We start from the raw sequence: 23,746 nt of genomic DNA, 5'->3' as shown, positions 1-23,746 counted from the left end.
GATAATGAATTCGCCGTAGCATCCATGAGGTACTACCTATAAGAAGTATTGTCTACGAACTCTTAAGAGCTACTGATCGAATGCAACTGAGCCGGCCTTGCCAGTGGCCGAGAATGACTGAGCCAGCCCCGCCAGTGGCCGCCTAATAACTGAGCTGGCCCCGCCAGTGGCCGAGAATGACTTCGCAGTAGCATCTGAGAGTATGACCACGGCATGCCGGTGGATGTTTTATGTTATGTTATTGTTTCGTGAAAATACTTGTTGACATGAAACACGAATTTATTGACTCAGTATACATACTTCATCATAATAAATTGTTAAGTAAGATACTTGTTGCTATGAAATAGGGATTTATTGTTTCAGCATGAATATTTTATCATGATGATTTGTTGTATTATATATATGTCAGCTTCTCAAACCCTATTAAAACATGTTTAGTATTTTTGCAGAATCAAGCATATGCTAGTAGATGTGCATGATTTACCAAGGATAGCATGGTTCAAGTGTATCATGTATTCCATGAAATATAGTGTCATAAACACATTAAAATGACATTTATAGCATGACCACGAACTTAATAATTTGAGGTGCCATTAATCAGTTTTCAAATAACTCATAAAGTATGATTTATGAAAATTATGATTTATGAACTCTCAGATGTTATGCAAGAGCCCCCGCCAGTGGGTATAATAACTCGGCATGCGCATATGGCCCCCACCAGTGGGTATAATAACTCGGCATGCGCATATGGCCCCCGCCAGTGGGTATAATAACTTGGCTGCACTACTATCTGGGAGTATGGATTTAAAATCTTGGATTAATGGCAAAGTTTTACGTTGCATTTCATGTTTATGAAATATCATGATGGTACATGCACTAATTTACAGCTCGATTTGCATGTATATATATTGTATATGGAACAATGGACATTTGATGTATATGTTAGCCTCTCAAATCCTGCATAAACATGGTTATCATTATGTTTGATCCGGTAAGATTATGTATGATTACTTACTGAGCCGTGTAGCTCATACCCGTTCATTTACATTTTTCTTTCAGATCCTCACCATTGATAGCTGTCAGAGACACTTTAATTTAGTATCAGGGCTTCTTTCCTTTGGGGTAAAATAAATATACTTTTGTGTGCATAAACTACATAGAAGCTCTATATGTGGGTACTGACCAGCATGTTGTACTAAGAATGCTTTCATATATAAAGGTTTGGTTGGTTTGACTATCCTGTTCCCCATGTATGAGGCTTCGTGCTATTGTGGGCGGTAGTCGGCAATAGCATGGCCGTGTCATGGATCCGGATCTGGGGCGTGACAGCTACCGTGGAGAAGGCCATACTGTATTGGCTGCACAAGATCCGATTGCGAACATCCGGACTTCCAAGCTGGCTGCTGACTTCCACACGTACACTTGTTGAGCTGAGTTGTAGTGTAAGTATATCCAAAAAAAAAATCAGAAAAAAATGACGTAAAGGGAAGCAATAGTCAACATTTCTTCTTTAATGTAATTTTTTTGTCTCCTTGTTAGGTTTATCTTATCTGTCGTCCCTCACCATGAAGTCAACACACGTGCAAGTTGACATAATTAAGGCCAATCCTTTTCTAACTCTCCTTTGAACGCTTTGGCGGCTACCGTGCAACCATTGTGATGCACAAAAAAAAAAAAAGAAGAACATGAGAGGCCTCTGCACTAGTTCTCATGACTATACCATCTTGAGTGTAAGAGATGAAAATTCCATGAGGAGAGGTGCGATGACCAAGATGATCTTATAAGTTTATATGCTTCATCTTCCGAACATTTCTCTCTCTCTCTCTCTCTCTCTATCTCTGAATATTTTTTGAAGACAATTTATTAATTAAAAAATTAAAATATTTTTTTAACATTTCAAATTAGTTTATAGTGAGCCCCAAATATTAAGATTTATAATTTTCATTTTCTTTTATCTTGAACAAAAGTGATAGATCTGACACGGGTTTGTGCTTCTTTAATTAGATAGGGTAGATGATAGAAATAATAAGATGAAACATGAGACAATCTAAAACAAATCACCAGATTTTTATCTAGTTTGTCAATTTAATCTAAAAGTTTAAACGAATAAAAAAAGGTCAATAATCACCAATTCAACTCCAAAACTTAAGCCAATAGATAAAAGAGTCAACAATGTATAATAATTTTAATACCCTACCTCTTGTGACCCAGACCATATACGTGGAACAATAACCATGATTGAAATAAGATAGGACAATAACCGAGATAATTGAATAAATAATTAGCATAGAAAGGATTTGAACTCGCCAGCAAACTTGAGCCGGTGCCATGTTGAGCAAACAATTTAAGCTAAAAGTTTACAATGAAAGGATTGATAATGAATACTAGACTTAACAAGTCTATCATATGTAAAAACCGAAAGACATAAAATATGTATTATTTTTCATGAAGATAATCGGAATAAGAGGTAGCTAGGCATATATTGGACTTGCAGGAGAGCTTAAATATTATTATAATTATTTGTTAAAACAGTGGGCAAAGCTGGTTGGGAGATGGAAGGAATTGATTACGGTTAGCAAAAGCATGAGCATGGTTAGGTGGGAGGATTTAATTGATCCGATCAGTTCCTCTTTAACGTGGTGGTTGCTTAGTGAGAAAGAGACACAAATATTCACTCGCAATATAGGTTGTGGAAACGGTCACAGGAATGCGTCCCATGGACAGTGCAAAATAGTGTGGCTGTTGTACTTCATCCGCCATCTTAATTCTAACAGGCCTGTAGCCATCACATCTACTTCGTCTTGATCCAATGTCTATACCGCATAGAGACTATACAATGACTTAATGCATGCAAAAGAAAGACTGCATGCGTTATCCAGCGGCAGTCTCTCTCTCTCTCTCACACGCACACCCACTCGGGGGGAGTCCCGTGGCTGACCTTTCCGCTTGTTTGGGCAGTCCGCGGGTCAGGTGGCTTTGGTCCATTTGAGGCGACGTGCCAAATCTTGTCGATAAAGGAGTAGTTTTCATCAGGGGCTCAAGCTTCAGTATAGTGGCAGCACGGCTGTCAAATTTTTGATATCTCGAATTCTGGAGCAGAGCTACGGGCAGCCTAGATGGACATGTGCTACGCGAGACGGGTGCTTCAGGCGAGCTCAGTCATTCTAGAGAGTAACTCGGCCACGGTTATTAGTTGGATCTGAGAAGGCCCGAACAGTGTTGGCGGAGTTCACCCCTTACTCCGCGATATCTGGATGATGGTGAGTGAGGGTGTTACATTCCAGGCCACGTACATATATCGCAAAGCTAACAGGGTGGCTGACTGGGTGGCGGTATATGTAGCGAGCCACTCAGGAGGCACTACATGGACTGAGGAGGGAGGGATGCCTGGAGCTTTTCGGAACATTTTGGTTTCTGATTCGATTGGGTGTATTCGTACCCGTGTTGTATGAAATGCTCGCTTTAGTAGTTAAAAAAAAATAAAAAAAATAAAAAAAATAAAAAAAAATAAAGAAAAAAAAGAGAGAAAAAAAAGAAGGGTAGTTTTCGTTAAAAAACGGCACAAGAGATTTAGAAACCACACAAGGGTATATTGGCCTTTAAAAAAATGGCAACTCTTTGTATGTGGAGACTATAAAAGCCAAGCCATTTCAACGGGGAATTACCTAGTGTAGAGCTCCACGGCTTCCTCCTTATATCAGCTCTGCCCTCCTCTCACTTATTTCTCCTATCCAAACCACCATTTCTCATCAATTTTCATGGAGGAAGTAGATGAATCAGAAGCCAGTTGGTTTGATGGGTCAGTAGAGGAGCTCATCCATGAGCTCCTTGACGACGAGTCCCCCCTCTTCGTCCCACCTGAGGTCCCAGAATCTCAAGAAGCTGCTTCTCAAAAATCTGTCATTAACAAGCTCATCTCATCTGTCTACTCTGGCCCTACAATTCGAGACATCCAGAGTGCGCTGTCCATGAGCTTTCAACATGGTCGCAGTGGTTCTCAAGCTGTGTATGCTCGCTAGGCTTTTCTTCTGCAGAGGCTTCTGTTCTCACTCTCAACATAGTTTGCCTCATTAGTTCTCTTTTATTAATTACTGAATCTGATTCTCTTTATTGCAGGATTTCGTTCCCAGAGGGAGGGTCAGGTAAAATGGAGAGTAAGTATACGCTGAGGATCAAGAGCTGTGGGAATGGACTCGCAGATGATGGCTATAGGTGGAGGAAGTATGGTCAGAAATCTATCAAGAACAACCCAAACCCAAGGTCCATTTCTGTTGCCAATAGCAATCTTTTCACCGCGTTTACCATCGAAAGAGGTGACTCAGAAGGCGTATTCTTTTTTCACGAACAAAAATCTTCTACTCTCAGACCCACTTTTCAGTCAAATTGGCTTCACCCGAGTTCTTTCAATCTCCTTGCTGAAGTTAATCGGTTGTCGGTGAGGTGGCTTGCCGCCGTTTTGCTCAAAAAGAAGTTAATCAGTTGCGTTTTTTTTTTCGAGGTGAAGTCAGTTGCCGTGTTTGGCTTAACCTTTTTACCATCTTGGTATGAAGAGATTCAAGAGAATGAGAACGGTAGAAAAATAAAACCGGCCCCAAGTGTAAGTTTTCCATTTCAACACCTTCTCTTAGCAAGCCACAGCGGCCGCCTGTCGTATAACCAACATGGCATAGTTTTCCACAAGCACCTGAGAAGATTAGCTCTTAGATATAATGGTGTCGGGCCTAAATATCCCTAAATTTCGGAGCACAGGAGTGTATGCACATGTAAAAATTCATTGCTGTCGGCTAATCATTGACATGAGTGCATGATGAATAAAGCTTATGAAAAGAGAATATGTAAGATGGTTAGAATGGTGCACGGCGGTATTGGTGCATAGAGTATAATTTTCATAGAAATACAAAAGTTGTACGAGTAGGTGCAACATGGACAAAAGCGTTACTTTTTTAATTAATGCTACCCTTGCCATACTTTGCAGCCGTTCTGGGGTGTAATCCATGAAACAGGTGTAGTCCACCACCTCATGGCTTTTGGACACCACACCACTCTGCATAAAAAGGACCGACTTCATTCCCGTCTAAACCAGAAAGGATGTCGCGTTTGCTACCTTAACTTCCAAGCCATGCAACGAGCCATTTAAGGGCTGCAAACAAGTGCGTGCGTGCATGCACGCAAGCATCACCCTAAGCATTCCAAGCCACCCGATAGAGATTTTCAATTGGATAAAGCCGGTTAATTTGTGCGAAAGACTGCCGGTAGTTTAATGTCCCAATCCCAAGGCCGAACTTTCATGGAGTAGCAGCCACTGTGCCAAAATTGGTTGTGAAGTTGCTCCCATCACGTCACTAGTATTTTTGGAATTTGAAATGGCAGCGAAGCTGGAAAATGACCGAGTGGTGGTCATGCATGCATGTTCCCATATTCACTTCCATCATCAAATATGCTCACAGAAAAATTTTGCCCTTGTTAATTTGTTTGCCAAACAGGAGTTACTACAGGTGCTCCAACCCTCGCTGCAACGCCAAGAAGCAAGTAGAGAGATCCATAGAAGATCCAGAGATGCTGATCATCACCTACGAAGGCCTCCACCTCCACTATGCCTACTCCCATTTCTTGTTTCCCCGACGGCAAGGCAACTCTGCGACGAGTCTTCCTGTGCCCAAGAAGCCCAAGGTCCAACAGGCACAAGATCTTGAGAACCCAAAGGTGAGACCTACAAAGCCGGAAGCATCAACCACAACGCAGCAGCAGCAGCAGCAGCAGCTTGTGATTACTGGTGAGAAGAGCCCTCAAGGAAGGCTCCTTGGAGATGCTCCACCCAGCCGAGTACTAGGAGAAGAAGGGATACCAGCCGACGACAATGCGCAGTGCCCACAAGGGCTGCTGGAAGACATCGTGCCCTTGCTGGTTAGGAAGCCCTGCAACTCTACCACCTCAGCATATGATCCTCAGACTTCCTCTCAGGCGACTTCTCTTCACTACCCGTCATCCCACTCTTGGCCTCCCGACTCAGCTCATCTTGACGCAGGTATACTTTCTAACATGATTTGAGCGCGACAAATTGGTGGAAGGATTACCATTGCAACTGTATCTTGGAAATGTCGGGCCCAGTTCTTCTCTTACACACTATGCATGGAACGCCAACATGAAGGAAATTAGGTTGCGAAGTAATGTACACTAAATGCGGGAGTTGTTGGTCGGCCTGTTGTTATGCATGAATGGTCGATACCAGCACGCTTGCATGGCATGGGGATCTCCAATTTGACCTTCATGATGATTTATACTAAGTAAGATGAGCAATTGCACCGTTTTATTATTTCTTTCTAATGGCTTCTTAAGATTTTCAACGAAAAAGAACCAAATACATCAATCTCCACTTAGAAAAAATGACGCTCTAATTAAGATATAAATGAAACAGGGGGGCTTGGAAATATTATTTGGCTCTCCCACCACATTTAACTTGCAGACCCAGCATCTTACTGTTCCCTTTTTCTGCTTGATTTTCTTCTTCTGCTTCTCAACGTGAATGATAGATAACACCAATTCGCTGTTTTTTTTTGTTTTTTTTTTTTTTTTTTGGTCAAACACCAATTCGCTGTTGGGGACCTATCTCTGTTAACAGTAACACACGTGCAAAACTCATACGGCCGGACAAGCTTTATCTCACATGCATTGCATGGAACAATCACTATTTAGAACTAGAGCATAAATACTGACATATTGGCTGAGATCATTTGCCAAGAAATAATTCATGTGGACTGAAACCCCGCCGAGACTTCTCAAGATATGATCCCAGTGATCTGACTTTAGACCCTACTAAGTCAATTCCAGAGATGCAAATCGAAGCCTTCTTTAGATTCAAATCCGTGAACAGAGTCCAGTGTAGACGGAAAGAAAAAATAACAAGGATCAAGTATTGACAAAAGCTCACTAACTTGCAACTCTAAAAGAAAAGAAAATAACTCGCTCTTTGAATGTATAAAGATGAATTTCATGAGCCCTACACTAGTTTGATCCAAATATTACAAAATAAAAACAGGCCTTTAGGGAAGATTTTGTATCCTAATTTCGGTCAAGGTCTAGAAAATCGGCTTGATGTGTATCTAGTTGATCAGATGACAGAGAAAAAAATAAAAAGAGAATCCAGATTCAGAATCTAAATACCTAAACCTGCTGCTATCCAACCTTGTTAATCCAAATATGTTTCCAAACCTGAATCTTAGCTCTATATTTCTAGCATCTGATCTGGTAAAGAACCTGCCTTAAACTTGAAACCAGGCAGAGTAGTCTCATATATAACATATCAGACAATGGGTTGGTAAATTGCATAATTGATTATGTATTTAAGGGAATATAAATTTTTAAGGTGTCAGCAGAGGACATATTCTGCTTTCTGGATTATGTTTATTGGCAGATATATGGCATTGGGTGCATTAGGACCTAGAAATATTCTGTGATAAAGATATTGGAAGACCTTCTTCATATCTGCCGGCAATGGCCAAGAGCCCTAATACTACCACTTGGATCTCAAACCTACGTGCTAATGCTCACAATTGGATCAGATTAACATGAAAGAAGATTCAGTGATAAACTTGAACAAATGGGGTCCCTTGATTAATGAGGGCGGTTGTTTGTTGAGTGATGCTTTCTAAGAGTCAACTTAATAGGAGGTTAGTTTTTATTATACCTGCTCTCATTAATGTTTTGTTTTGTTTTAATTTTCAACTGGATGCCTCACTTTCCACAGGGCACCCATGATTAATGACGATTGCATCAAGTTGCACTACCATCCCAAGTCAAACACGCGACGTGGAAGGCTAGGAAAGATGACTCTATAAATTTTGATTCTGGTATCATGCATCAGAAGTTTAATGCATGGTATTATGGACCTACCTACTTTGTAAATTCATGACTGTGATCGTTGAACAACTAACACGTGGGAACACTGTGCAATAAGTAGTTGACATGTTTGTTCATCAGTACTTCATGATGTTGTATGGATCAGCTATAACATTTCCAAGCTCATCAGCATACCTGGTTCGAGTCTGTGTCGATAATTCTTGATTTGGATCTCCTCCTAGTGTATCATGTTCACTAGGAGGGTCGTTTTTTTTCTTTTTTTCTTCTTTTCCCTTTCAAACACTGCAGTGGAAATTGCTTCCAAGTATCTATTGGTGCATAACAATTCATCTTTTGACGGCATCGAGATGGCTAAATCCTGAAACAAGAAACAGCTAGCCTTTAGTTTCCTCATCTGATGAACAAAACAATAAAATTCAGGATAAAACAGCTGAAACAATAAAAGCACATTGCCAACTGGTCCCAAAATTCGTATTTTACTAACTTCTTCGAACTTTAGGGGGGCCAAATCGCATCACCACTGGTAGCTCCATTTTATTTCCCCATCAGTCTTTTTCCTCCACAAGTCTGAAAGTAACGGGAAAAACCCAGCTTCAAAGATACACGAAATTTGAACAAGAGAAAGTGTCTTATCTGGACTATTGACTTAATGAAGGGCTATGATGGTGGAATAAATGGATTTCCCAAAAAAAAAAAATCCAAAGAGTTCCATATTCTCTTAATAAATTCTGGTGGAAGCCTCAGGGTACCTCCATTTCCATCAAAAAAAAAAAAATCTGAATACTAAATAAGAGTTCCAGCAATTTCCCTGAAACGCCGTGAGGGATTAAGACACCATGTCCTTAAACCATTCCCAGCAAGTTTTGTTCCGTCTATATAGGATCAAGCTCTGACATCTGCTCTATACATCAGTTGAGTCAAATTCCTACTTTGGGTAAGAGAGGGGCCTGACCTTGAACTAGAGAGCCAATGGCATGTAACAAGACCAACCTTGTTGGTTGCACATTGTAAGGTCATCCAATCCAGAAGCAACCTGCAACCCTCCAAGGTTCTTCTAGACATGAGATTGCAAGGTTTGATATCGGGAGTTGCATCCATCTTTAAGGCACAGTCTATAAGCCAACTATCCAAATTAGATCACAATTTTTGAGATCATTTATTCCCTAATGTTTTAGGGCAGAATTGCCCAAAGATCTCCGGATATGTATCATTCTGAAAAGTTTTAAGAAAATGGCTTATTTTAGAGATATCTCAGTACCTTCCACCAAGCCCTTTATGCACTTCCATGAGCCCGGCCGGTCTCTGGCTCAATCTTAGCATGTCTCTCTCAATGGTCCATTGAGTTTATCACATTGCCTATCATCAGGTTCCACATGAAATGAACCAACGGCTAGTGTTCTTTCTAATTACACCCGGGCCAGCCTGTATCCGATCCAACTCAATCCATCCGTGGGATCGGCTCTTAATCTATTCCAACCTTTAGGATTCCAACCTGCCACGTTTCCAACGGCTAGTCGGCCCATCGGACCCCACGCTTTGCCTTTCCTTTTGGTAATCAAGTGACCGTTGTGAATGGAGCGCAGCCAAGAATTTAAACAGAAACCTAGTCTACAGTTGGGATCTCCCACTCGCTCTAGCTCTGTATCCGTGCGGCCTCCCATTCTCCCAAGGCCCCTCTGCCCGTCGTCACAGGAGGCAACGGAAAAAAAAGGAAAAAAATCGAGAAAGATCGAAGGAGGGGAAGAGTAGAACTCGAAATGGATTCAAGGAAATCAAGCCTGAATCTTCCAGCTGGTATGGAATCTTCTCTGCGCCTCAACACAATCCCCACCCACTTCCCTTCGATCCCGAAGACGCCGTCGCCATCGAAGACGACATACAGCGATCGTTTCATACCGCTGCGGTCGGCGTCGAGGCTTCAGAACTTTGCGCTGGTGGAGAAATCTTCACCGGTAAAGGAAGGGGGAAACGAGGCTTATTCGAGGCTTCTGAGGACCGAGCTCTTTGGAGCCGATTCAGTGCCTTGCTCTCCTGCAGGCCAGGGATCGCCGATGAGTCCAAGCAAGAATCTGTTCCGGTTCAAGACGGATCACTCGGCCCCCAACTCGCCGCTGTCGGCGGTTATCTCAGGTCAGGATGGGGGAGGATCGGCAGAAGCCTCGATGCCGCCAAAGGTGCCGAGGAAAATACCCAAGACTGCTTATAAGGTACCCAAAACTCTGCTTTTGCTACTCAGAGAAAGCTCTGGTTTAACAAAAATTCACAAACGATCGCTAAAAAGTAGAAGAAACCTACAAAGGAAAAGAAAATCGATAGCAAAAATGGCTTTGTGATAATTATCTTTCGACATATTGCAGGTTCTGGACGCTCCATCACTTCACGATGATTTTTATCTGAATCTGGTTGATTGGTCCTCGCAGAATGTGATAGCCGTTGGTTTGGGCACTTGTGTCTATCTATGGAACGCGGCCACCTGCAAGGTTCTCTATCTTGCCTTCTATTAGTTTTCCAGATGCCGTGTTTCATGGATAGAATAACCCATTAAAATGCTACGATCTGAAAATATAGAAAAATAATTCCTACTTTAATTACGCTGGTCCGATTGCAATCTTTTTGTGACAGCGCCGCCGGAAAAAGAAAAAATTAATTCTTGGAAACATGGGTCACTGATTAATGTCGCAAACTTCTTGCTGTTCTTGATCTCAGGTGACTAAACTATGCGACTTGGGCAACAGAGATGGTGTATGTGCAGTCCAATGGACTAGAGAAGGATCCTATCTCGCAGTTGGAACCTATATGGGAGATGTCCAGGTAAGCTAAATGTTCTCATTGTGTTTCTCTGCCTCAATGACAGTTTCAGTTTGTCCTAATAGTTTAGACATATTTACTAGAAAGATCCTACTAATGAGAAAGAAATACATTTGTATTCAAAATTTCAACAATTTGTTTCTACGTAGTACTGCATGTCCAGCAAAAGAAATAAATGCTGAGTTGAAAAACTTGAAGTAGATGGATCGAAAATAAAGAAGAAAAGTCCCAGAGATTGATAGAGGAAGGAAATATTGATTTCAATTGTTAAAAACCCAATAAAGAAAAGAGCTAGCGTCAACCTTTTCCTTACAAAGAAAAAGAATTTGACTCTTATATGCTGTCGACATTCACCAAAATGTGAGGGCAAGAAACAAGTAAATTAATGTTACGGTGGAAGAACATCACGAGGAATTATATAAATAAGGGAGGAGTTTGCTTTTATAAAGGCGCATATATGGATTTATGGTATGGACCGTTATCAGGTCTCATGTTCTTGGGTCCTTGTGCTAATAAATCCTTGTAAAATGGATTGCTAGAATTCTTAAAAGAATGCATTCTATCAAACTCTGCTCATGGAGGTAACCGTCTAAATGATGGCTCAATTTCGTCCAACAGATTTGGGACAGCTCTCGGTGCAAACAGATCCGAACTATGGGCGGCCATCAGACTAGAACAGGAGTTCTGGCATGGAGTTCATGCATGCTGTCTTCTGGAAGTAGAGACAAACATATTCTTCAACATGATATTCGTGTTTCAAAGGACTATGTCAGCAAGCTTGTTGGCCACAGATCCGAGGTAGAGTTAACATGTTCAGATTTGTACAAAGCAGAAAACGCATCAATAAACGAGGATAATCTTATAATTAATTACATGTTTCTTCAATAAAATTCCATTTCGTTACCAGGTCTGTGGATTGAAATGGTCCCATGATGACCGAGAATTAGCATCAGGTGGAAATGACAATCAGGTAGCTTATTAAATATTCTCATCTATCTACTTTCCTTTTTTTGTTTTGAATTTTTCTTAAAGCTCATTAAATGGATCTCCTTGGTTTCTGCTTGAGCTGTGGATCAGCTATTAGTATGGAACCAGCACTCTCAGCAGCCAGTTGCAAAATTTACAGAGCATACAGCAGCTATTAAAGCCATTGCCTGGTCGCCGCATCAGAGCGGCCTTCTCGCATCAGGTGGTGGAACTGCTGATCGGTGCATACGCTTCTGGAATACCACAAACAGAAACATGCTGAAATGTGTGGATTCGGGAAGTCAGGTGCTGACTTTTTACATCTAGATTTGTTATTGAGAACTTTGTATGTTGAAGACCGGATCTAACATTTGGAAATTTGCAGGTTTGCAATCTAGCTTGGTGTAAGAATGTCAACGAATTAGTCAGCACTCATGGGTATTCCCAGAACCAAATAATGATATGGAAATATCCGTCTTTGGGGAAGGTATGCTTCGTTTACATTTAAATCTAAGTTCGCTTACAGTAATTATGGGGGGCAGCATGATGTGGAGTTGGTCCACTAATGTAAAAGAATGCTCGAAAACAACATAACAACAACCAAAATTTCATCGACTGCTGCGTTCAGCAACAAGGACTTCTATAAAACCTTACTCATAAATTTCACCAAGTTTTTGTCTTCTATTCAATGATCTTTCTGAACATGTATGAACGCTCCTTTATATTTCCTCCCATGATGATGCTACTGTTGTATTCTTACAGTATTTTCCTTCATTCTCGCCGGGATCCGCCAATCTTTTATGGCATTGGAAAATTTAACCCCATTTCTATATTTTTATTGGATTGCAAAATCATATTTATTTATTTTTTAAAGTTGAACTGATCTCAATGAAACCAACAGGTAGCTACTCTAACTGGTCACACTCTCAGGGTACTCTACCTTGCTACTTCACCTGATGGGCAGGTATCCATCCACTCTCCCTAGTTGGTGAATGCAAGCATATGAGCATGCCAATACATTCACATCAATCACTAATGTTTCATCGATTTAACGCATTATATGTTCTGTTGAGCTTACCTTTCAGACTATAGTCACTGGAGCTGGTGATGAGACACTAAGATTTTGGAACGTCTTTCCATCTGCAAAAACACCAGTAAGCATTCCTTTATACAAATCTCAAGTCGTCTTGGAATGAGGCGTTGCTCAGCCCAGTGAATTTAGGCTATTGGAAATGATATGATCCATACTAACAAGGTGCATCATTCCCAGGTTGTACGTGACTCTGGAGTTTGGTCCTTGGGGCGGACCCACATCAGATGACCATCATTCTTTAGTACAAGTCTAATCCTCGGATAAACCCAAATTGATTCACAAACATTCTTTGCATTAAACTAGGCTTATGCTAACCATTGTTTTATAAAATGGTCTAATCAGAAAAATGTTAAAGAGATTATATGTGAAGGTCTCAGAGAAGGAAAACCAAATGAAACCTTGTTCTTTTTTTTTTTTGGTAAAAAAACCTTGTTCTTTTCAGAATTGTCTTCTGTAAGCAAGTGCTGGTGTTTTCTCACCTGCTGTGTGGCTTTATTACAGCCTTGTTATTTTCATTACCAAATGTTATTACAGTTGTGAAAGTGAATTTACTGCCACGACCTGGTTGTTGTCAAGCTTCCTCAGATGACTCCGAGAAATTATTGCAATGGCAAATTTATATTAGTCTCAAAGCAGCATTAGGTTCTCTCAACAGCTCTCCAAGGTTTTTAGTACCTTGGTGTAACTGTGTTGACTTCAAAGAAGCACAACGAACGCCTAAGTAAAATGTACATGTCAGGCATCCAATAAACTCATCTCATTTAGTAACAGATAATGTTGCCAAAAGAACTTTTTTTTCATCATTGTTTCTTGTTTAAAAGGGCAGCAGCAACAACTGATATCCTGGATAGATATTAGTTACATCTATCTAATACAGCCTTGAGCAAACTCAAAAGAGTGATTACATCAAAGAATTTACTCAGTTTGGTCTATTCTTGCTAATTCTATTTTAACTTATTTAGAGATCTCAAATTTCATCCAAAGAGTTTGAGCACCCTGCATCAGCTTCCAGCATACAACATCAAAAACATTCAGAAACAGCGTATTGGATAGCTGCATCATAGTCATCAGATCAAAATTGAGTGACCCCAGCATCTTACAAATAGAACACAATTTTTCCAGCATGATCCTGTCTGAATGGCACTATCGCAAACCTTGGCATATCAAATAAATTTCTCTGGAAGAAGATCTGGTTGCCTTGGGCCTTAACCATGATACTTTCTTGAAACGAAGTTTGCAGAATTTGCCAAATCCTGAAACCATATGAACAACGATAAAGTGAGATCTAGATGGCAATGTACTAGCAGCAGTGACAGCGACATGCACAGAATAACACCACTATTTGCATTCCAGGAGGGGTAATAACCTTGTATATCTTCACTCTCGAGAAGCTTAATCACAAGGTTGCCCCCACGTCGAAGAACACCATCCTCATTTGCATCAGGTTCAGAACTGCTCAGATAATCCTCTAGATCTGCATTAATAGCTGAACTAGGTTGATGTACCCTGCCAACAGCCAATGAGAGTGCTCGCATCCCCAGCTCACATGATATAGCTGTATCTTTTGTTGTGATTCCAGAAACTGCAGGACACATATCTGACAGTATTACAGAAAATCCTCTTTCCTGAAACACAATGGACAACCATGCTTGTAAATTCATGATTCAATTTGGTAGAAAGTAGAAACTACTAAAGACGCATGCATGTCTGCATGCTTCAACCACTGACTATAACGTACTAGAGTCTAACATGTACAGTGCAAGTGAGAAGTAGCATGGGCGGCTAAGATCCTCCAATCTAATTACTTTTTTTATCATTTATAATAAAAACCTTCAATTTTGGAAGGTGCATTTTCCTTGTTTCTCCTGCTTAAAAAAAGAACTGAACCAAGGGGATGTATTCATTTTAAATGGGAGTAGTTATAGCAGTGAGAATCGTGGAGGCGAAGGAATGGAGCCTTACACACAACACTGCATCATTTGAGTCTATTAGTAGACTAGATAGATGAAGATGAACTGACTGACAAAAGGCAGGATGGGCAACGGAACACAATTAAATTGTTTGCTAAATTGTTTGTCACCGCCGCCGACCATGACGACGTCGCCGCGGTCGTAGGAGGGAAAGGCGGGCTCCTCTACGGGCGGCCGAGGGCGGGAGGGTGGCCCCTATCCTCCGCAGCCAAGCGGCCGAAGGCCTCCCCCACCAAGAACGACGCGGCGGCGCCGCCGTGCAATCTGGACCTCTGCCTGACACCCGGGTCCCCGGTCGTGGTTCGGGACCCGAAGAGGCGGATGCCGGCGACTCCCTCGATGACCTCGGAGGGGTCTGTGACGACGAGCGGCGAGAGCGGTGGCGATCGCCAGCCGCGACTCCTCAACCTACCATAGAATATTTCTTTTTGCCAAATTCATATTTCTAATTTCCAAAAATATTTTTTATAAATCTGACAATATCACAACAGTAACCCTCCTTTGTAGTCATGTCCTTTCTTTTAAACCCTCCACAACCATCCTGCAAGTAGAGCAAGTTCTGATATCAAAATCCTTGTCTCCTCACCTAATGAGATCACCAAATAAAAATTACTTTCACCACTCACTTAAAAATTTTAAAAGCCAGCATCATTGCCGATGCGGAAGGCAGTATAAGCCCTCCCTACATTGTTACATCCTTTATCCTTCATAGGTTTGAAATTATTTGCGTCATAATCAACAAGAGTTTAGAGACTCCCAAAGTGAAGGTACCACGAGAAGTCCATTGGAGAAAAGTGGTGCAAAGTAGAGTACAAGGAGCATGATAATCACATTACCCAGCTAAACCCTAATAAAGTGATGAAAAGAAAAAACATATCACCAAGAAGTAGTTCATAGAGGTATAATTCACAAAGTGGAAAAGAACAGAAACAACAAAGAGCTAGGAGGCAGCCTATTGCATGTTCTGCCTAAGTTGCCTTGCTCTCTCATGTTTAATCAAGACAATCGGCAAACACTTGTCTTTGCAGAATAAGTAACTGCCTCACCGAATGACTACCACCTACCAACACACGAAAACTAAAAAGAATATTAGAAGCTTCTCTCACATCTTGCATTTCATATGCTACAACATGCCGAACAAGTAACATGCTCCATTAACCTTGTGAGTTGTTAACTATATGCCATGGTGGTTTTGGCAATGTAATAGTTCAGTCATACTTACTAGCTTAACAAACTATTCAGAGCAGTCATGTTTCTTACATAAATAAGCACGAATATCCCGAGCACTTGAAGTGTAAAGTTCAACAGTTTGATAGTAGGAAGATAAGAAATTGACAAATTATAAAATTAAAATTACACTTAAGGTCATGAGCAAGAATGAGATAAAACCTGAGGAGACATTGCCCTAACTTGATTCTTCAAAAGATTCATCACATCAGCACAAACTGTTCTCACCCTCGAGTCACAGTGAGAAGAAGGAACCTTTACCTTCTGCTCTGCAACCAATGAAACCACTATCACAACAACCCAAAAGAACACAAAAGGCAATCTAATTGACTCTCTCAGTGAATTCCTCGATTAGACTAAGTAGCCATGACTGACCTTCAGATCAATACCCACCACCACCCCACCTTTCTCCAGTGGACCCAAGCTCTGGCAAGCCACCTAAACATAACACAACAACTATCAAAAGAAAATCCCAGAAGAGACAGCAGCTACCGTAAAAATTCGGAACCAGGAAACAGCCTAAGCAGCAGTCTATTAAAAAAGAAAACATGTAGAACGTACAAAAATCAACCAATTTGAATTAAAACAAAAAGATTGATATGAGAAAAAGTAAAAAAAGTTACTTTTTTGTTCATTTATCTTAAACAAAATGCTAAAAAGATCACCAAAAAAAAAGAATTGTCTAAAATTTTTACAGAAAGTTGAAGGGTTAAAAAAAAGGGAGATAGCTTTACCTGAAGCCAAGCACCAGGAGCACATCCAAGATCGAGGACGAAAGCCCCCGGAGTAATCAGTTTGTGCTGCTTCTGCATCTGGAGAAGCTGCCGCAAAATAACGATGTTATTATTGGATTGTAATCGAAGGAAATGCTAAAAAAAGCCAAAAAAAAAGGAAAAGGAAAAAGAAAAAGGTGGAACCTTGAATGCGGAACGGGCGACGTAGCCGAGGCGCTGAGCCTCTCTGTAGAAGAAATCCGGCGCACCCACACCGCTCATATCTTCCGATTTCCTTAGCTCCGCCTCCAATTGCCGGGTGGGTTATTGGCCTTGGAGGAGGTCTCAGCGCAGAGCGAGGCCCCTTTCGCGGCCTATCGACCGCTAAAACCCTAGACCGGGTTTAGAACCCTTTTTTTTTTTTTTTTTTTTTTTGTTTAAACGGGCATTTCATACATCACGGGTACGAATACACCCTAAAGAGTCAGAATACAAAATGTCCCGAAGTGCTCCGGGCATCTCTCTCTCCCCAGCCCATAGGGTGCCTCCAGAGTGGCTCGCAACAAACGCGGCCACTCAATCGGCCGCCCCATTGGCCTCACGATATACATGCATAGCCTGTAGCGTAACATCCTCTCTCACCATCATCCAAATGTCACGAAGCAGAGGATGGGCATCTCCGTGACCAACCGGGCCCCTGCGAATCCAGCTAATCACCGTAGCCGAGTCGCCCTCCAGAAGAACCGAACTCGCTCGAAGTACACGCTGCACATAGGACAAGCCCATCCAGGTCGCTCGCAACTCTGCCCCTGGGACCGAAGTATCAAAAATCTGACGGCCCCCTGCTGCCACCACATCCGACGTCGGGCCCCTAACAACAAAACCGGCCCCTCCCCTCCTACCACCGTCCAAGACAGAGCCATCAAAATTGACCTTGAGGAAACTCGGGGGTGGGGGCTCCCAGGTAAAGAATACCCTATGTGGAGCTGCCGAAGCACTGTGGGATCCCCAGATGTCCCGAGCTATCAAAGGTCTATGAGCTGGCTCTGCCTGGATCATCTCTGTCGCCTGAGAACAGGCCCGCTCCATCACGAACCGTAGGGACAGCCGACGCTCACCAAACACCCGGGCGTTCCTGGCTAACCATATCTAATACGCTGTGCAGGACGCCCTAATAGCCAATCCCCGCATCCGAGCAGAACCGGCCCAAAGCCGAACCTCCTCCAAATAAACCTCCCTACTCCTCCAGGTATCCTCCGGGATCCCAGTCAGGCTCCAAACACCTCTCGCCCATACGCAGTGGAATAGAACATGATCCACCGACTCATCCACTCCACAGTCCAGGCATGAGGGGGAAAGGCCCATACCGCATCTACACAGCTCTGTGCATGTCGGCAATCGCGCCCAGGCCACCTTCCAGAGGAAGAGAGCAACCCTCTGGTGTAGCCCAAACCTCCACACCCAGCCACAGTCTAGCCCCGGCTGTGTACCTGGCTGAACAATCCGGGCAACATCACCGACCCCAATACTCGCTCTACTGGTGGTGCTCCAGACTCTGACATCTGGACCTCCAGACCCCGGAAGGGGAATCGACCAAACCCGCTCTACTAGATGCTCTCCAAACAGCTCGCCCAGCCTGTCGCTATCCCACTCGGCCCCTCCTGGTCGGAGCAGATCGGAAACTCGGAGACCCTCCCCCGCCTCAGTGCTGAGAGTCGTCGGCCATAGTCTCAAGGGAAGTGCATCCACCCATGGGTCCGCCATTACATCAATACTCCGTCCGTCACCGATCAGCCACCTCGAATGCGCCAGGGCCATAGGCACATGCCTCTCAATCTCTCGCCACATGAAGGATCTCCTCCGCCGGGCTGTCCCCTGGCCCTCGAGGCCCGCTCGGCCGTACCTGGCTATCATAACCTGGCTCCAGTAACCATGCGGCTCCAAGACAAACTGTGCCGCCCTCCGTGCCAAGAGGGCCTCACGTCGCACCAGGGGTGATTGCACCCCCAGCCCACCCTCCCGCAGTGGTAGACACACCCTCTCCCAGGCCACCAAATGTATCCCATGCCCCCCCATAGGAGCCCCAAAGAAAGCTCCGCATGAGTCGCTCAATCCCCATCAGCACAGTCTTCGGCACTACTGTATGAGCCATCAGATAAAGAGGCATGGAACATAGAACTGACCTGATCAACGTCAATCTCCCCATCATGGAAAGTGAAGATGCCCTCCATCCCTGTAATCTGCTCCGCACCCTCTCCAGTAGGGTAGAGCACTCTGCCACCCGTAATCTCCTCCTTGTAATGGGAACCCCAAGATACACCAGAGCCCCTATCTGCTCCTGTATCCCCAATGTCGCCCTGATCTCCCGGCGCACCCTCCCCACAGTGCTAGGGCTGAAGAAGATGGTGGACTTTTGTAGGTTGACCCTCTGCCCAGACATCACACAATACTCTGCTAACACGCCCTGGAGGGCTCTGGCGTCTGACACCCTCGCCCTAGCAAGTAGAAGGCAGTCATCTGCAAATAGTAAGTGAGAGATAGGTTGGGAACCCGGGGCTGGACAGTAGGGTACCAGCTCCCGATTCCCACAAGCAGCATGCAAAGCTCCGGAGAGCACATCAGAGCAAATAATAAATAAAAACGGGGACAGAGGACATCCCTGACGTAGCCCCATGGTGGCACGAAAGAAGGGCGATGGTGTGCCGTTGACCAAAATGGAGAAGCTAGGCCCATGCACACATCCTAAAATCTAATCAATCCAAACCTGGTGGAACCCAAAACTCTCTAGTGCCCGCCGTAGGAAGTCCCACCGGATCCGGTCATAGTTACGCTCCATATCTAATTTCACTGCCATCAAGCATTGCCTCCTCGAGGCTCGCTGTAGATCCCCCATCATCTCCTGGGCCAGCAAAATGTTGTCTGAGATGCTCCTCCCTCCCACAAAGGCTCCCTGCTCCTGACTAATGATACGTGGCATAAGGTACCTCATCCTCCCCACCATGATCCTCGCCACCACCTTATACAAAGTGGTGCATAAACTAATGGGTCTGTAATGACTCGGTTCCGAAGCATCGGGACGCTTCGGTATCAAAGTGATGAAGGTGGCCTTCCAATCATCTGCCATGCCAGCTCGGCTGAAGTAAAGCTGTACTGCCGCCACCACTGCCTCCCGAATAATGCACCAATATCTACGGAAAAAGAATGGAGGGAAACCATCCGGTCCAGGGGCCTTATCCTCTGCAAGACCCCAAACTGCCTCCTGCACCTCCAACTCCGTCACTGGCTGAATCAATGCTGTATTCTCTGACTCCTCCACTCTGAACTCCGACCGCGGGAGAACTCCAGTCTCAAGTATCCCCCCATCCTCAGTCCATCTCGACCTAAAGAACTCAAATAAGCACTGCCTAACAGCCGAGTCCTCCTCCACACGGTGGCCCACCCCAACCCTCAAGGAGCGGATCATATTCCTCTGCCTTTTGATAACTGTCGATCGGTGAAAAAAGCTAGTGTTCCGGTCACCATCCTTCACCCACTGAATTCTGGACTTCTGTCTCCAAAAAATCTCCTGCTGACGCAATAAGGAATGATGAGAGACTAGTGATCGCCGCAGGTCTGCCAGATCGGCCTCCGTAAGCACCTCACCTCGATCCTCCCGTACCTGGGCATCCGATATCACTGCCTCCACCTCCTCTAACCTCCGGAAGACATTGCCAACGGTCTCCCGGTTCCAACGCCGAAGACGGCGTTTAGTGAGCCCCAACCTGCGTGACACCCTCTGCATGGCGTCACCTCGTACTGGCACCCTCCACGCCTCCCTAACTATTTTCCAAGACTGGGGATATGACAACCACAGCTTTTCAAAGCGGAAGGGGCTATGATGCACAGATCCCGACAATGTCGATATCAGAAGAGGACAATGGTCAGAAGCAATCCGAGCTAGATGACTGACCTGGTAGGCTGGAAAATGCTGGATCCAGTCTGGGGATGCAATGCCCCTGTCTATCCGCTCCCACACTCTAGCTTGCCCAGATTGATTGTTGCACCAAGTAAATCGAGGTCCAAAGAAGCCCAGGTCCACCAGCCCATTCCTCCCCAGAAACTCCCGGAACTCCCTCCTATCCACCGAATCAGAGTATGGTCGGCCTCCTCTCTTCTCAGCTGGGCCTAAGATGCAGTTAAAATCACCTACCACCATGGTCGGTACTCCCTGTGTCAACAAACTAGTCAAATCTCTCCACAGGGTTCTCCTTACCCGATAGTCGGTGCTAGCATAAACCCCGCATAACACCCACGGGGGTTCATTTGGTTCTGAAATAACCATGACAATCAGTTGAGAGCAATTACAAAACACATCCACTGTGCCTATACCCCGCTTCCACAACATCAGGATACCTCCAGATAGACCCCGGGATTCCACTGCTAAGACTTCCCAGTCACGTGCCAATCGCCGCTGTACACGCTGCAATCCGTCACCGGAAACCCGTGTTTCACAAAGAAGGCAAATCTCTGGATCATGAAGCTGAACTAACCTCTTGAATGAGGAGGAAAAGGATGGCTTGGCCGCCCCCCTACAATTCCAAGCTAAAACCTTCATTAAAAATTAATTCATCTTCCCCACTCCAGGAGCCAAGGCGCCTTCCTGGATTGAAGCCTTCAACAAATCTACAACCCTCCCATGATCCAAAATAGGAGACCCCTGTTGGGATCCCCCTGGCACTCCCCTTGTCACCACCGCCCCTGCTGGCAAAGTTGCACAACCCACTGTTCTCGGGCTGCCCAATTCTGCTGGAGGAATTCTCCCAGGTAGGAGTGATACAGTGGTCGACGGGCTGGGAGAGCCATTGACAGAGACCTCCACCGGGAACCTCAGGACCCCCTTCTCCTTGCCCAACTCCACCACAGGGACTTCCTCCAGCTTACCACCCGTGGATTGACCCGGCTCGCCATCAATTGCTACAGTCGCCGGCGTCGACAGTCCCCCACTCGTCGGCACCATCCGACACAGAACAGTGCTCTGAGCATCCAAGGAGGAGGAGGAAGGAAGCGATACCAAGGTTACCTGCTCACGAGCTTCAGCCTCCATCGTCGTCGCCGGCCGCATCCCATCCGCCAGCTCCGTCCCATCCACTGCCGTGCCGTCCGCCCGTGGAGAGGTCGACCGCAGCACCATTGAGGAGCCATCGACCCCCCTGAGTAAAGCTCCGGCCGGCTTCTGACGATTGGGAGCCCTCACCGGAGGTAAGGAGGCACTCCGGAAGTGTCTCCTTCCTTCCTCCCTCCGGCGATTCGCCAGACCGTCGAAAGAAGGGGACGACGTGATTCTGGGCAGACAATGGGCCGGCCCATTCACCGGATTCCCCGCCCCCACCGCTGGGCTAGGCTTAGATGGGCTCCTGGCCCGTTTCATTGGGCTTTGACCCAGCCCTTTAGTCGATCCATGGTCCGCCTGGTGGACCAACTCATCCGGGCCAACCTTCTGGCCCGTTCCCCCAACCGAGTTCCGAGTTAACTCGGTCAACCCGGTCGCCACTCCGAGAAGGGGAAACTCACCGTTCATGGCTACGGAGCTACTCGCCTCCCCCTTCGCCGGCAACCTCTGTCTGGCCACTTTGGTAGGCTTTTGCCACCCCTCCGTATCCGCCGGTGACACGGGAGAGCGCACCACCACACACGGAGAACCTAGCCCCGGCTCAGGTGGATGGCGTACCTGTGATGTCTCCCCTTTAGACTCAGTCATCTTCTTCGCCGCCGGCTTGCTCGCCCACGGTTTCCGGATCTTAGATGTCGATAGCCAGGGGCCAACCAGGTTCCTATTCCCAGATGGTAGGCCCGTCTTCTCCCCCTCATTCCTCTCCCCTGTCTCCGGTGACGGAGCCTGCTGGGCAGTTGCAGTTGCAGTCGCCATCGGAGTTGGAGGAAGCGGGCAAGCCTCCTCACCATGACCGAGGCGGGCACACCTGTAGCAGAAACTCGGGAGGTTTTCAAACCTGAAGAGTTGCCAGTGCAGGTCGGTGCCAATCCGGATGAAAGTCCCCGGTCGGATCGGCTCCCGGGCATCCAGTTCCACCTTGACTCGTGCGAAGCCAGTCTTCCGGCCAAGATCAGTGGTTTTGTCCAGTGCCAGAGGGCGGGCGGCCTTCACAGCGATGTTCCAGATCAAGCTCTTCGACCAGTATTCCAATGGCAGGTTAGGAAGCCTCAGCCAGACAATGAGCCGATGGAGATTCATATCATCCGGGACAAAGTTAGGTCGCCACCTCTCCATGGCTAAAAGCTGGCCAGCCACCAGCCACGGCCCGGCATCCATGGCGGCTTCCCGATGCGTCTTCGTCCGGAAGCGGAAGGAGAAGGTCTCGCTCGACATCACGAAGGCCTCGACATCGTAATCCAGCTTCCCAACCCTTCGCAACTCCCGGCAGATCCACTCCGCTGGCACCCGGCGACCTACACTCCGAACGATGACTGCAGTATCCCTCCACGCCGCCCTTGCCAGCTCCCCCTCCTCCGGCGGTATCTCCACCACGTCCGTGAAACGCATCTTCAGCGCCTCCAGATCAGCTTCAGAGATTTTGTGGTCTGTCCAGAGCGGCGGCGGCGGTCTCGCCGTTCCTTTCGTCACATCCGCCCACGACCGACCAGTCGGTTGAGGCCGCGACGGCTTCTCCCCCTGGTCCACCGCCTCCGCCTTCCCAGCGTCGACCCGGCCGGATGGCACCATCACGCAGCCGGGGCGTTCGAACAGAGCCCCCACCCCCCAATCCGGCTACAACGCCTGGTCTCACCTCTTGATCAAATAAACTTGAATTGAAACCGAGATTGGTTCGAAAAATAATATAGGACTCCTTCGTTTCGTGGAAAATGGAGAGAAAAATTCCGATATATATATATATATATATATGATTATTTTTTAAAAAATAAAAAAAAATTATTTTATAAAAATAATTTTTTTTATTTTATGCGAAAAAAATACATCCGAAATATAAAAAATGAAAATTAATTTTTTTCAAAAATATTTTTAGATAGAATAAAATATTTTTTTATTAAATATATATTAAATATTTTCTATTTTTAAAAAAAATTGATCTCAAACGTAAATTACTTTTGAATATGAC

General features: G+C 45.0%; 3 protein-coding genes across 4 annotated transcripts; 2 read left to right on the top strand and 1 right to left on the bottom strand.

Annotated features, from left to right (window-relative positions):
* Positions 1 to 3,679: 3,679 nt before the first annotated feature.
* LOC103704194 (putative WRKY transcription factor 49) lies at positions 3,680 to 6,297 on the top strand. The gene is made up of 3 exons (XM_008787382.4): positions 3,680 to 4,006; positions 4,117 to 4,260; positions 5,484 to 6,297. The coding sequence occupies exons 1-3, from the start codon at positions 3,759 to 3,761 to the stop codon at positions 6,046 to 6,048; spliced, it is 957 nt and encodes a 318-aa protein (XP_008785604.4). The 5' UTR covers positions 3,680 to 3,758; the 3' UTR covers positions 6,049 to 6,297.
* Positions 6,298 to 9,457: 3,160 nt separating this feature from the next.
* LOC103704161 (protein FIZZY-RELATED 3) lies at positions 9,458 to 13,241 on the top strand. Of its 2 annotated transcripts, XM_008787348.6 has the most exons (10): positions 9,458 to 10,064; positions 10,215 to 10,337; positions 10,564 to 10,668; positions 11,284 to 11,463; positions 11,573 to 11,635; positions 11,743 to 11,937; positions 12,017 to 12,118; positions 12,533 to 12,595; positions 12,717 to 12,785; positions 12,902 to 13,241. In XM_008787348.6, exons 1-10 carry the CDS (start codon positions 9,615 to 9,617, stop codon positions 12,950 to 12,952), a joined length of 1,401 nt encoding a protein of 466 aa, XP_008785570.4. In that variant the 5' UTR covers positions 9,458 to 9,614; the 3' UTR covers positions 12,953 to 13,241. The 2 variants fall into 2 exon arrangements, with proteins under 2 accessions (XP_008785570.4, XP_038980976.3); XM_039125048.3 differs by lacking the exon at positions 10,215 to 10,337 and having other exon boundaries at positions 9,459 to 10,064.
* A 260-nt stretch (positions 13,242 to 13,501) lies between these two features.
* On the bottom strand, positions 13,502 to 17,043 carry LOC103704162 (FtsJ-like methyltransferase family protein). The gene is made up of 6 exons (XM_008787349.4): positions 16,839 to 17,043; positions 16,656 to 16,742; positions 16,297 to 16,359; positions 16,084 to 16,185; positions 14,091 to 14,349; positions 13,502 to 13,977 (listed from the first exon to the last, which is right to left on the bottom strand). Exons 1-6 carry the CDS (start codon positions 16,914 to 16,916, stop codon positions 13,868 to 13,870), a joined length of 699 nt encoding a protein of 232 aa, XP_008785571.2. The 5' UTR covers positions 16,917 to 17,043; the 3' UTR covers positions 13,502 to 13,867.
* Positions 17,044 to 23,746: the final 6,703 nt, after the last annotated feature.

Source organism: Phoenix dactylifera, chromosome 8, assembly GCF_051530095.1.
Source record: "Phoenix dactylifera cultivar Ajwa chromosome 8, Ajwa_hap1_PhDact_Kaust_v1.1, whole genome shotgun sequence".
In the NCBI taxonomy this organism is placed as follows: Eukaryota; Viridiplantae; Streptophyta; class Magnoliopsida; order Arecales; family Arecaceae; genus Phoenix; species Phoenix dactylifera.
The sequence above is the reverse complement of the archived record's forward strand: the minus strand, read 5'-3'. Positions and strand labels throughout refer to the sequence as shown.